This window comes from Aptenodytes forsteri, unplaced genomic scaffold, assembly GCF_000699145.1.
Source record: "Aptenodytes forsteri isolate BGI_AS27 unplaced genomic scaffold, ASM69914v1 Scaffold66, whole genome shotgun sequence".
In the NCBI taxonomy this organism is placed as follows: Eukaryota; Metazoa; Chordata; class Aves; order Sphenisciformes; family Spheniscidae; genus Aptenodytes; species Aptenodytes forsteri.
In genome coordinates, this window is record NW_008795131.1 from 2,348,518 (window position 1) to 2,362,812 (window position 14,295).

At 44.8% G+C, this 14,295-nt stretch overlaps 2 protein-coding genes across 2 annotated transcripts in view; one reads left to right on the plus strand and one right to left on the minus strand.

Annotated features, from left to right (window-relative positions):
• Window positions 1–6,676, plus strand: part of PPM1E (protein phosphatase, Mg2+/Mn2+ dependent 1E) — a 73,632-nt gene extending 66,956 nt beyond the window's left edge. Inside the window, exons 5-7 of the mRNA XM_009278344.2 lie at window positions 632–775; window positions 1,093–1,186; window positions 1,457–6,676. Of these exons, the coding sequence (XP_009276619.1) occupies window positions 632–775; window positions 1,093–1,186; window positions 1,457–2,526 (1,308 nt within the window). The 3' untranslated portion in view covers window positions 2,527–6,676. The remainder of the gene's footprint in view (window positions 1–631; window positions 776–1,092; window positions 1,187–1,456) is intronic.
• Window positions 6,677–8,197: 1,521 nt separating this feature from the next.
• The window catches only part of TRIM37 (tripartite motif containing 37), a 29,448-nt gene continuing 23,350 nt past the window's right edge, over window positions 8,198–14,295 (minus strand). Inside the window, exons 19-24 of the mRNA XM_019471788.1 lie at window positions 13,533–13,661; window positions 12,345–12,531; window positions 11,548–11,666; window positions 9,712–9,864; window positions 8,806–8,890; window positions 8,198–8,359 (exon numbers count right to left, since the gene is read on the minus strand). Coding sequence (XP_019327333.1) covers window positions 8,356–8,359; window positions 8,806–8,890; window positions 9,712–9,864; window positions 11,548–11,666; window positions 12,345–12,531; window positions 13,533–13,661 — 677 coding nt within the window. The 3' untranslated portion in view covers window positions 8,198–8,355. The remainder of the gene's footprint in view (window positions 8,360–8,805; window positions 8,891–9,711; window positions 9,865–11,547; window positions 11,667–12,344; window positions 12,532–13,532; window positions 13,662–14,295) is intronic.

Consider the following 14,295-nt stretch of genomic DNA (forward strand, 5'->3'; position numbering starts at 1 on the left):
CGGTGCCCACTGGTGGGCTTCTTCATGTTCCATAAAGATGTCAGCCTCCATTTCTCACAACATCCAGTTCATTTAGAAGGATGCTGCTGCTATTCTTACGTTCTCATGCTAACTAGGTTTAGTCCTTGGGGTGTTTTTTTTTCCCTCATCTCTACAACATACGTTTTTCTTAGCTCCAGAAGGCAAGAATAAGTGGATAACTGACTCCTAGGCCTCCTAAACTCATGGAAGGGCTGAGTTAAGTGCAGGGAACTCAAGATGCTTACAAATAAACCTCCCTCCACGTTCATTAACATGCATGCGTTTCTATCGATAGATAGGAAACAGGCGCAGGAAGTCAAGTAAAACAGTAGCGCAGCAGGTCACTAGCAGAGCCCAGCTTCTGAAATGCGATTCCAGTGCAAGGGAAGTCACAGGGCAAAATCGATCACTTGCATTCGGCCAGGTTGGCTCCGAGGGGCTGTTACTGAACAGTCGTAGCAGTAAGGAAAGCACTGCCTGTTCCTCCCCGGGAACAGGCTGCGTATTGGAATATCAACATGTTCTGTCCTCGAGTTAAGCAGGACAACGCTTTGAAATGGTTCTTATTGGCTTATTTAAAACTGGGGGCATTTTTTTTCACCCTATCCAGAGTCTGCGTTGTGGAACCACCGGGGTGGTGACTTTCATCCGAGGAAATATGCTGCATGTGGCTTGGCTTGGGGACTCCCAGGTTATGCTCGTGAGGAGAGGCCAAGCTGTGGAACTGATGAAACCCCACAAACCAGATCGAGAGGTGAGAATCGCCTGTTTTAAACACAGCTGGGCAGCGTTTACCACTGAAGCTGACGGGTATCAGCTTCTTGTGGGATGCTGGGACGCTGAGCGTTGCCTTGCCAATGTCTCTTGGAGCGGCAGCGTATGTTCGTTATCCTGCTTTGTTTGGAAGTTGGTATGGATTTGTATGCAAATCCTTTGTTCTCATCTGGTGGGGCCTGCAGCCTCCACCATCCTGTGTTTGTGAAAACACCAAATATTTATTGAAGGGTTCAGAGTGTGATGGTAGTACGAAGCGCTCTGTCCAAACAACTCTTGTGTTGTTTTGCTGTTTAGGATGAGAAGAAGCGCATTGAGGCACTTGGTGGCTGTGTGGTCTGGTTTGGAGCCTGGAGGGTGAATGGCAGCCTGTCAGTCTCCCGAGCTATTGGTAAGAATGGGCTTTAATTCCTTTTTCAGACTTGCTTTTCCTTTTAATTAAAACTTTAATTTTCTAGTGATCAAAATTTTAAATACAGCTGAAGATAGAACTGTGAGCGATGACCTCTATTTTTTCCTCTACAGTTTGAAGGAATAATTCCCAAATAATTTCTTTGACTTGGGGTAAGAGTCGTTGGCTCCATGCTGTGTTAATAGAAGGGCTTCCAGATGCTGTGGCTGCAAACCCACGGACTTGTGTATGTGTGTTGTTTTTCCACAGGGGATGCCGAGCACAAGCCATATATCTGTGGGGACGCAGACTCTGCCTCCACTGTACTAGATGGCTCTGAAGACTACCTCATTTTAGCCTGCGATGGGTTCTATGACACAGTCAATCCCGATGAAGCAGTCAAAGTGGTGGCTGACCATCTAAAGGAGAACAACGGCGACAGCAGCATGGTAGCACATAAATTAGTGGCATCTGCTCGGGATGCCGGTTCCAGCGACAACATTACTGTGATTGTGGTATTTCTCAGGGACATGAACGCAGCAGTCAATGTTAGTGAGGAGTCGGACTGGACAGAGAACTCTTTTCAAGGTGGGCAAGAAGACAACGGGGAAGATAAGGAAAACCATGGAGACTGCAAACGACCGTGGCCCCAGCACCAGTGCTCAGCACCTGCAGACCTAGGGTATGATGGACGAGTGGATTCCTTCACCGACAGAACTAGCTTAAGCATAGGGTCCAGCATTAACCTGTTTGATGATCAAGGCTATTTAGACCTGACAAAACCAGAAACTAGTACACCTCAGAGTGCCAAATGTCTGCCACCAATTCAAGCGTTTAGTCCTGGCATACCAAAGAGTGCGAATTTGATCAACGGCTCAACAGTGAAGAACGAATCACCGGAGCGCACCGCATCACCGATCTGTGGACAGAGCGATCCCAGGGAGTACAGCGCTCCTCTTAGTTTGGGTGCTGCAGGGCAGAGCATCTACAGGATGAAGGGTTTACCCCCCATCTTCTTTGGGCTGGAAGATGGACTGTTCAAATCCTTGGGAAAACGAGCTGCGTTCTTTCACTTCCGGCTCTGTAACGGGAAGAGGCGACGAGGAGCCAGGCTCAGACCAAAGTTTCCCACGCCACTCTTGGCTCGTGAGCCTTCCCACATAGAAGGGTCGAGTCTGTCCTTACCTGTCCGGGGCCGCGGTAGCACGAGGTTGTCGGTAAGACACTCCCCGGGGTGGAGGCTGGCTAGTCATAGCGCTTACAGCGAGAGCATGTTTTTGATGCGAAGACAAAGTAATTGTATACCAGATTCATACCTTCATCAATGCTGTAAAATGTAACCACCTCCCTCGTGTTCCCCCATCAGACTCCCAAAATAGACATTCCCAAAATAAAACTGGCATCATCAGAAAGCGAAAAAAGGTGGGCATTTCAGAACTGTACTCCAGTCCCCCGCAAAGCTCAAACCACGTGTAAATAGACCTAGGAATTAACAAACGTAGTTGTTTCAATCTCAATAAAGTTTGCTGGTGATGCCACCCTGAGCAAACGCCACAGCCACCCGACCACCCGCACACACGAGTATCTAGCCACATTCACCAGTGAAAGCCAAACAGCTGGTTCATGTGAATAGACACGGGTAGGGAACAGTCTTTAACAACACAGAAAGCTGAACCTGCCTGAGGTACGTCTGTGGAGCAATATGTAAAGAAAGATTCTGGTTTAGAACTGCCAAATTTTTTTAGAGTGGGGGGGAAGTTTCCGTAGAAGTCCAGGTGTGGGGGGTTTTTTTGTGTTCTGCTTTCTGTTTATTTCAGGCGAGCGTTAAGATGAATTAGAAAATTACATCCACTGTTGCAGGTAAAAGACTAAAAGCCATACAGGGTTTTACCAGGTAACTTAGGAATGGACAAACTAAGCTCCTGCTACTCTGTTCTCAGACTCCGATTGAGGTACAGACTCATAATTTACCTATTTTTTTCATGTAACATAAAATGTGGAATATGAAGAAAACTGTTTTTTGTAGTTTTTAAAAAAATTATTTCCTATGGCTAGAGGTGCAGTGTAGGGAATTTCGTATCTTTCTGGTGCTTTTAGTGGCATTTTTCTCGTTTGTCAGTTTAGGAAACTGTTCTCAATTAGTTTTAATCGAACATGATTGTGCTTAATGCTTTGAGCCAACCTCTTTCCACCGTAACTTCATCTCAGGTCTTAAAAGAAACCAATCTGTGGAGATGTTCAGTACAATGCTACTGTCACTCAACCAGTCAAACCAGAGAACTGCTTGCGAGAGAGAATGAGCAATTTGATGAGCTGTTTGGTTTCGGTAATGATTTCTAGATGGCAAAGGCGTAATTTAATATCAAGTTGCAGCATGAAGGACGGTAGGATGCTGTGTCTACAAGGAGCAGTATTGCTGCAATTTGGTGTTTTCCAGCACGTGTAGGAATGGATGCCGGGCTGTCGGAGCAATCCAAAGCCAACGGAAACGCCGTGGATGCGGATGAGCAGGGGCTGTGCCTGGGGTTTCGTGGAGAGGGTAAAATTCACTGACAAGCCAGAGCTCTGCTTCGGTTAAACCCGGGTCGAGAAGGGAAAGTGAGGCATGTCAGTTGCCCTTATTGTCATAAGCAGAGCGTTATTTACCAAACTGGGAAACAAACAGTACCCACCAGCTTTCCCCTACTCTCGAGGTGGTGTTAAACCCTTAGGGGAGAGGTTAATTGGGACTAAGTAAGCAGACGATTCCCGTCAGCTCCACTAAATACACATCCTGTTACTATTCTTTGTTAGGATAAGACAGTTGGAAGAGTATGAATAAAGTCAGTCTTCATAGGCGTTTATTGTACAATTCATATCATTTTAGCAGTAACAATTTAATAACAGTATTAGTATTTAGCTAGAATTTGCAAAGTATTTTAATATTAAGTAGTCAGGAGATTATTCAACACGACGAGATGGCAAGGTTTGAATTCTGCCAATTTCCGCTTCTTCTATCTTTGATGCACTATTTTAAAAGCAATCTGATGAATAGCAAAAGGCTTCGTGAGTAACCAGGAGTTGGAGTGTGGCTTTAGATTCCTTTGATCTTTTTCAGACTTTTTTTTTATTCTCACGGGATCATTGGCTCTTATCTGTCATCTTATCAAGCCTTAGCTGTTGTCAACGTTCTCTTTAGCCGCAGCGTATGTTCCAAGTCAGATTTACTGAGGAAATTTGAGAAACCAGGAAAGGGTAAAATATGCAACTGTGGGGCATCTCTGCGGTGCCTTTGTTTTAAATTATTCACAGTAATAATGACGCATTGAAAGTCCATCTTATAGCTGGCTGTCGTGCTTCGGCGAGAAAGGTGGTGTAAGTGCAATTCTTTGTATGAGTAAATTAGAATGAAAAACCGTTACGGATGATAAAACTTCTTCCCAGCCTGCAGGAGCCGTTGAGGAGCGCTGGACTGCATGTGTGCTGTTTTGGGAAGGATCTAGCTTTTTAGGTGTGGATTCATAGATGACGATTCTGCGACTCATACCATTTATCTTGCTAGGAGAAAAAAAAAATCCACCATCGTAGTTCCAGTGTGGTCAGGTAAAAACGTTGTATAGATAGCAAGTGTTCATTTCTTCACTAAATGCGTATTTATAGAGTAGATAGGAACCATTTGTAAGGTAAGTCCTTTAAAGTTCTATAATATTCAAAGTAGTGGTTATTGGTCTGATATATGCTGCTCTTGATCCTACACACTAGACAAAAAAGCAGTGCTTTGTGAAATGCAGTGTTTTCTCTTAATGCCACTGGTGATAGGAAGTAGTTCTCTTCAGTTCAAAATCCTGTGCCCTTATTTGCTGCTTGCTAACGTAAGCAATAATCCCTCTCTAATGGTATCTAAGTGTTCTGTATCTCGTACTTTGATTGTCTATCTGGTGACAATGTAAAAATATTAGGCTAATATAGAAGTATCTAACTGTATTTATTAACTGTTGATACTGAGATTCAGTCTGTGACCTGTGTTTTGTATTTTTATCGTGTATCTTAGTGGTGGTGAAATTTGTATAACGAATCTTTCCAATAAAGAGCTGAAGTATCCCTTTTCCGCGTTAACACAACCCGCATCAGTTTCAGTTTACGTGTTAACCGTGTTTGCAGAACTAGGAGGTAGGTAGTGAAAACATTTTTTTGTTTTTGTGGTTTTTTTTTTTTTTTTAAATTGTGTTGGTTTTGAGAAATGGGCTCCAGGCTGTTTGTCTGAAGCTGCTCAAAACTTGCTCGTAAGCTCTTCACTGTGAGTACTAGCGGGATTCACTCAATCCCCATGCTGGTAGTTTCCTGCGTACACTTTTTACACGTGCAACTCTGAGGAACGTCTGCGTTGCAGAGAGCAGTATAGCACCAGACCAGGGAGCTGTTAACCCATTTCGATTTGCACTAAAGGTGGGTGGAAACGCATGTATATAACTTTTCTTTACCTAGAAGTGCCATCAATTGTCCTTGCAAGTTAAAACCATTCAGTATTTGATTTAGATTGCATCGTAACGCTGAAGGACAATGTCAAAGCAGACTTTAACTTACGCCACATTTATAGTGGTGCATCGTCATAGAAACTCCGCTCTGTTTTTGGAACACTGTGTGTCAGTGAGAAACGCGTTGTCCTATGGGCAGATAAGATGAGGCATAACGAGTTCTGTGTTTATAGACATGGCTGCTGTCGTTCAGGTCCACTATCTCCTCACTAAATCCTCCTGACCCTGGCAATGTTCTGTGGGGAAAAAAAATGAGAAAGATTGGTCTAAATTAGGGACTGGTTTAGCACAATGTATTCACTAGTCACAGAAACAAAGCCATCGAAGGGGATACCGCAGCTTTGTTCATGCCTGTAATTTAGGGCAATCTTTCTTTAATTCATATCCTCTTTGCAACAGGAACAAAACTTTCTACCCTTGTATCGTGTGCAATAAGTAACAATGAAGCATTAACACAACCTCTGACCTAAATGTTCACATCCTTTTCCAGTCCTCGCTAATCAGGCCATCGCACTATACTTGCCAGCATTAAAGCTAAATTAAAAGTAAACCCCACCTATTAGGGTCTAGTACAACGATTGTATGTTGCAATTGCGTTTTGTTAGGTGTTTTCCTCTCCTTCACTCTAGAAGACATCTTGGAACAAGAACAGGGGAAGCTGGCCGAGATCACCCCAAGTACTTCTGCTCCTGCACGAGTACTCGTGTAGAGAGCCAGGCGTGTTGTCAGTTGCTGCACTGGGTGCTCCTGTTGACCTTTCTGTATTACCTTGTTCATGAAACTAACGTGTTCTTTATGAAGCGAAGCAATTTAACCATGTTGGGACTTTCCATTTGCAATCTTGTTCTACAGTTCACATATGACTTTAGTTATAACCATGTATTTAGTCATCCATATTTTATTTATGAAAGCTGTTTATACAGAAAAACTGTTGAAGTTTTACCAATATCTTAATAAAACAGTAATTTAAACCACACTTCAGCTAGTCTGTTTATTTAGGAGCTAAGAACGATAGCAACCAACATCACCATTAAGTGTCTTTACTGTGGTGAAAGCAGATTTGCTGTGTGATGGGTGCTGTGTGTGATGGGTGCTGTGTGATCAGCCCCGGCCTGATCTGTTTTATGGCCAGAAAGGGAAGGGGCTGTTGTGGCACAGTGTGAGTTAATTAGGTAAATAAGTCTTCCAAGCCTGTTTCCCTACCTCTTATTTATGTACAGCTGGTTTTTAAACAAGTTCTTCATAAGGTGAGCAAATCGTGGTGGTACTGGCTCCTCCCTTGTCCCTGCGAAGGCTGGACGCTAACTCCAGAACACATCACGTGGCTAATCAAAACGATTTCCTCCAGCTCCGGCCTCTTATTAAGAGTAACGCATCTGCGAGCGTTGAAGAGGCAGAGCTCTGTGATTACCGCTAATTGAGCTGTGTGTAATAGCCAACACGCAGTCCTGTACAACAGTAAACACTCACAACGCACCGTCATAGCGTGCAGCTTGTCAGGGGCCACCTTCAGCGCTCAGCAGCTGGAACGACCTGCGCACAAGGCAGCTCAGAGCTGTAGTTCCTTCCTTTTGCTGAGAAATACAGAAACTTACTGTACAAAGAACCAAATTATTACGGATAAAAAACCGTGGATCCTCCTCGCTTCCCATTCGAATCTCTGAGATTTAAGCGTTTGGTCTGGCTTCTGCAAACATAACAGCTTCAAAAATCCCAGATGGATTTAAGTGCTTTTCGTTCAGGAAAAAAGAAAGTGACAGGTATACGGCAGGAGAAAGTTCTTCTACAAGCAGTCAGGCATCGCAGCAACTCGGTACTGAAGAGCAAGCCAAGCGTGGTAGCGGTGTAGTACTTACCCTAACAGTCATTCTCTACCACTTCACTTATTTACACACAAACGTCAAACTTCACACCACATTTCAACATTCATTTTATTAACAAAGTGCAAACAGTTTTAAACTATGAGCTGTACAGCGCTTACGCTGTGGAACATTCATACAGAAATGAACGTCAGTACAGCCGGCTGAGACAAGGACAACTACCGGTTACAGTTACTCATGCTTTGTCACTAACCAGTTATTCAGCTTTCATCATAGCTTCACAAGGAGTTTAGCAGCTCAAAACGCAACGCACAGTGGCAAAGAGTTTGGCAAGGTGTTCGGTTGGTCCACGCCACAGACCGAGGGAAACAACTCCCGCGCCAGCTCGCGATCCATCGCATCTGCAGGATTCAGCAGTCTTACACACTCAGTTCATACCGTTTAAAGTGAGGACATTCACGCATTCGCCGTTATTCCAGTGACGCGATAGGACGCGCATCCTGAAACAGGGCTCCAGCACCTTTTGGACATTTTTTCAGAGCATCTGAAGCTGGCAGCGCCAGCAGGAATGCAGCCTTTCGTGTAAGGCCTTCAAAGGTCCTTTTGCCCCCAGTAACAGGTTTAAGACGACTGTAGAAGAACCGCCGTGTAAGGCAAGGTCCTTTTGCCCCCAGTAACAGGTTTAAGACGACTGTAGAAGAACCGCGCAAGGGTAGGGTATAGAATGGAGTGCGCACACAGCCATGAACAGCAGCCTTGGACTAAGCTCCAGTGAATAAACGCATCTCTTCCCAGGGACACGAGCCGGCAGGTCTTCAGGCCCCAAGCCTGTCCTCTATCTGCTCCAAAGAAAGCCAGCTTTCATTGAAAACCCTCATACTGGGACAGCTCTAAGGCTTCAAGCAAACACAGTCTCACGAGTCAAAACTTTATGCCAGGTACTTAAATCCAATCAGGGTTTTCTACTGACGATTACTTAAGCATGCAAAACTCAGCCAGCCCTCCCTCGGCACTGTGTAATTTCTAAAGACTGCCCTAACACACGCGTAGCTGCACGGCCCTGGGGAGGCAGGCTGGCCAGACAGAAGCAGACAGGGGCTCACCTGTCTGCTGCTGGCCTGGTGGCAGACGGCAGCACGTTAGACTGTACAAACGCCCGCCTGTCTACTCACCATAAGATGAATGTTGCCTCTAATCTCTGCGGCTCGAGGAGCGGTACGGGGAAGGTGCATCCCCAGGGCTGCAGCCACCTCACAGGCTAGCTAAGGCAAGCAGTTACAATTACCTGGCGCTGTCTTCTCCAGTAACAAAGCTGAGATCATCAGGACCGACTTCATCACCCTCTGGGAACATTGAGCACCGCTCCGAGGCTGAAAACAAACCAAACAAAAACCCAGTAACCTTTACCAGATGAGCAGTCGGAACACAGCAAGTTAACGTTCCATCACCTGCAGGGCCCGCTGCGTTGTACTTCATCCCTAATACACCGGCACACGATGTGCTTGACACAGAGTTAAGACTGCCACAGGGGTTTAAATTTAAGTCAAGCACAGATATGAGCAATGTGTCGATTCTCCTGATGAGTTGTGAGGTTTTCGTGCCTGCTGCAGATAGACAGCAAAGCAGCAAACTCCAATTACCGAGCCGAGTTGTTCGGCCATGCTGCTGACGTGGGGTGGGGTTGCTTATTCAGGCCAAAAGTCAGCTTCACCTAGCGTCAGCTGTCACCTTACAGCTTCTAATTCGATCAGAAGGTTGAAGCTTTTCAAAGAAATAGGAGATGAGCTTTTCAAACTACGCTGAAGTGCTCAAAGCACATTCCTGCCAATTAAGATGCAAATCCGTGTCTAAGGCAGCGGTTACCCTCCCTGAAATTAGCCACTTAGAGTGCCGATCCTGGTACACGGGGAGTTCCAATTCAGAAGAACTACAGCTATGGGTTTTCCAACACTTCCCCGGGAGACTCACTTAAACTGACTTCTCAAGGCTAGAAAGAGTTCCCCTCTCCTGTTTTCATCTGGTTTTAATTAGGATCCCAAGAGAGGAGTTCCAAATCTTACTGGCGCGAGCTTGAGCTTTAATACCTCTACAGCACCAGCGATCTCTGCTTTTGCAGCGTTCTGCATTGCAGGAGCTCTGAGGCAGGCTCGCGGGAGTGCTTGGGAAGGTGGGCTCACACAGGCGACTCTACCTTCGCTTGAGGACTGGACAGAGAAGGCGTGGTTAAACCCCTCCAAGGCAGAGGTGGCATCCTCCTGCTCTTCATTTTCTGTGTCACATTCAATGTCGCTATCACTGCTCATTCCTGGTAGGAGATGAAGGACATGCTTCTGACATACCCCAGCTGCAAAAAAAACCCAAAGAACCAAAAACCACAAGGCACAAGCGATGGCAGTAAGATCCACGTAGCTGGAACATTCAACTTTTTCCACACGTAAGAGTTACCAATATCAAATACCAAGAGCTGGCAGGAGAACAAGAGAGAAGGAGCACGGTCAGAGCTAGATGTATTTACCAAAGCACTAAGGAATTTGACGGAACAGTGGGTACCAGCTTTGAAAACAACCTCATTTTGCTGTGCCGCTTAGCTCAAGAGGAGCACTTCCAACATGTCCCCAGCTGAGCGCGGACTCAGGTGTCCACAGCTCCTTCCTCTTTGAGCCGCACTCCCCTGCCAGCTGCTCAGTCAACCTCTACAATTAGGACAGAAAATAAAGGTTGCTTTTTTAACAGTTAAGAGGTAGTACGACCCGTGGAGCAGATGTACCTACCAGACCCTTCAAGCAGCAATACTCTAGTCAAGTCTCACACACAAAAACCATGCTTTTCCTACAAAAAAGAACCGTAGCTGTTGATAATCAAGGTGGCTTCTTCTGTTTTGCCAGACCTTGAGCGTGCATTGACAGCAGTCAAAGCTCTCCCTTTTGTACAGTTCTGTAGGTGGCAAAAGGGGTTTGCTCTGTTCTTTTACTTCTTAAGAGCTGATACTCATTGCTAAGAAAAAGCAAGTAGCAAAGTGAGGTGCCAACTCTACTGTAGTTTTTCCTCAGAAAGGAAAAACAACTGTAATATTTGTTTCCTGAGGTTTTTACAATGAAGTATTTCAATTTTTAAAACATTTTCCTATTAGGCTCTCTGCTATAATAGGAGAGCTGCGGGAGCGCATCACGATCATGCTGCAGTGACTAAGAGCAGAAATTCAGTTTTGTCACTGAGAGACCTTCTGTAAATGCCAACTCCTACACAATATTGCACACTGCAGATAGAGATGGATGCTGGCACCTTAATATAGGCTTTGCGCTACAATTCAGTCATTGAAATTCAAATTAGTGCAGGGGTGGAAGGCAGGAGAGTTTTAGCAAGATAAGAAAAACTCTTCTACGTCGACTTTCAAAAAAAAAAAAAAAAGCACTAATATTTTTTCCCAGCATGGAAAGGATGCAGGAAGGGAGGGGGAAAAGTTTCCTCCAAGTCTCTAAGGAAACTGGCTTATGTACCACAACACCCCAGACAAATGAAGTGCTGGAGAGATTCTAGTGCGGACGTGGAGGTAGTTACCAGTGTGGTTTGTCCCTGACGGCAGAAGACTTAAAAGCCAAGGTCACTGGCTACTATTTTAATTAGAGAAGAAATTATTTTCAAGGCCATGAAACTGAACACCAAAGCAAAGACCTGGAGACATATCAAGAGGTACAAAAAGCAACCAGTAGTCTAGAGAAACAGACGGCACCGTCTGACATTATCTGCCAGGTCTCCATGTTCCTGCTGTACCGTAACGTCACGAAAAGAGAAGGCACAGACAGCAGTGACGTTCTCTCCTCATTCAGATTTATACTACGGCTGCCAAATGCTACAGCAAAGTTCAGCAGCCACGAAAACAGGTTTTGGGCTTTGCTGTTGGTGGGTTTTCTCCCCCCTCTCTTTTTTTTTTTTTCTTTCCCCTTCAAGCTATTTCCACTACAGAAATGGATCATCACAGACCGGAGTGTTGTCACACTGCATTTGCCCTCTACAACATGCGATTTACCTTCTTCTGGCCCTGCAGAAGCACCTTCAGAAAGTACGCCCTGCAGTTCACCAGCTTCAGAGTTGTTTTCCAGACCACCTGACTGTGCTCCTTCTGTACGACATCCTTTAGAATTCGATCTTAAGAAAGAATTTGGAGAAATACAAAAACCCACGTTAGAAATTCAGCTTTAATCCAGCTATGGAAACAAATCCTTTTAGTGCCACATCTACTTTTACTCGTTGTTTAAGTCTCTTTCATATCCACTTAAACTTCCAGCCTTGATTTAGAAAGATTTAAGATCTTTTAAAAAAAAAAAAGTCAACCTGGAAAAGTTTATGATGAGTATTTTCCAAAAATGGTGACTCTTGCTACTTAGAAAAAGACCAAACAAAACAACCGAGTACTCCATTGCACTTAGCTTAGTTAGCCAACAGGGAGTTATTATGAAATTGCTGAAAAGTAGAGTTACAGGGAAAAATATTGTCTTAAATGAGGAAATCAAAAGCGGTAACTTTCAATTAGAGGATATTTTGCAAGGAATAGTGGGAAAACAGACTGGGCCTGCCTTTCAAATCAAAGTTTCAGACTACATCCACAGCTGATCAAAATAAAAGAAAAAAGAAGAAAAGACGACATGTAACCTAGTTACAAAACCAAAAATTGATATCCAGAGGGAACACCAGCAACCAAGTAAACTTCAAATTAACTTCTCTTCCATGCTACAAGCACCTGGTTTAGTAGATTGGTGTTTTTTCCTTCTAGATCAAGGGAAGGTGGGGGAGGAGATAACGAGGAAGAAAGAATAAAACCCTTACCCTAGAGCACCAACTTTTCTGGTCTTCTCTACAGCAGCTAAGCCATTTAAGCCAGAAACTCCCACGTCGGAATCTGAACCTTCACAAGGTCTTTCCTCTGGCTTAGGCAGCACCTCAGAAGCGTTGCTGTTAGCCAGGGGCCTGGGCGAGTGATGCCGACTGCTCAGCTTTGAACTCCCCACGCCACCTGAGAAAAGAGGGAGAGAAACTCAAAGCACATCCAGCCTTTTTTCGTAAGACGAAACATCCAGCTGGTTTACATCACCAGTCTGGTTCCAAACACGCGTATGCACAAGCACACCTTCCCCGCCCTCACTCCTAAAACCTTACATTCTCAAGTCAGCCTATGGGCAACGCGTACCATTTGATATCCACTCTCTAAACACGCAGAGCTGCCGTTTCAGCTGCCATTTCTGATGGGAGACTCGGGTAAGTACAGACTAATCCTTCCCCACCTTGTGTAGTTAAAACTTATCTTGTACTTATCTTCTAGTAGCCCAGACACCCTCTCCACTGTCATTTTTCCCAGCTATAGATGCAAAGTCGTCTGGCTGCAGTAAGGCAGCCTTTCTAGTCTTGGACAAGGGCGAAACTGGGCACAAAGGTGACAGTTACACTGTGTGATGACTTTATGGTATTTTCCAGTTTCTTACCCAAGCCTTCTGTACCTGTTTAGCATTAAAAGAAAACAATTGCGATACTCCATTCCTTCTCTGAACACTTGAGAGGGGCAAAATACCAATTCCTGCGTTAGGTATTTCATTTCGTTACCACTTAAGGAAGGGCATCGTAAAACTCCAGAGCAGCAATATCATACAATTCTTTCATCACATGGAACCGGAGTTTTCTTGAATTCCCTTCAAGTCAAATCACAATGTAAGCCTGGGTCAGTACTTTTCCATCTATGATTTTCACTATGAAGTTACCTCCTGCAACATCTTCAGAGAGACCAGAAGTAACACGTAACACACATATTTATGTTCCAGTAAGCCAACTGTGTGGCACTGTGTCACAGCAGATCAGCTATCAAAGGTCTGCACAGGTACAATAACGTTAACTAGATTTGAGACAGGAGCCAGTCGAGTTTCAGGGAAACTTCAGTTGCCAAGTAAAAGACCTCTTGACAAGCTTTTGTACAACAGATGCTAAGATGCGTCACATCACACAAGTAAAGATGATCTTGCTTACCTTCAGAAGTTTGACCGTCTCCCTTTAAACGAAGATTACTATCCCCACAGTCCATAGCTCTTCGTAAAGACAAACTACCTGCTGCTCCAGAGCGAACAGGTTTGGGGGAATTACTTTTCTTACTTGCAGCTGCAAAAATATTTTAAGATGTGACAAGCGTTCAGTCAAACCGCTGCAGTATTCTGTCTTTATGCTTGTTTGAAGTGAAGTTAAGCTCCGTATTACTCTCATTGCTCATTAACTCCGAATCCTGCACAAAACTCCTTCCACACCCTTCCTGTCAGAGATGTGGGCTAGAGGGAAGCTTAGCTAACTATGGATGCGGCCAAGACTACGTGTCATGTTCACCTGCCTTACGCTAAGATGTCCTTCAGGAAGCCGTCATCCAGATTGCTTCAGCCATCATGAAAGTATAAAGGGTAAGGATAGCCAAAACCATCCCTTCAGCTCTTAAATGCAAAGTCCAGTGTAACACAGGACCTCGAAAGCAAGAGTGAAAGGCAGGTTGTGGGACTCACGCTGTTTACCACTTCCCAAACTAACCATTCTCCGAGCACGTGTCAGTGTGGATCCTGCTACAGAAACTCCTCTAGGTAGAAGAAGGGAGGAGTGGTAACTGGAACAGCAAAACACCAAGTTCCGCTGTCGCCACCCCCATAAAGGTGGGGGATCTAGGCTTCGATGCAAGTCAGAAAATTGCTCCTGTTTTGCAGAGTATGCCTGTTCCTCTCGTTCTGAGGCAGAATGACGTGACTGCCCAGTG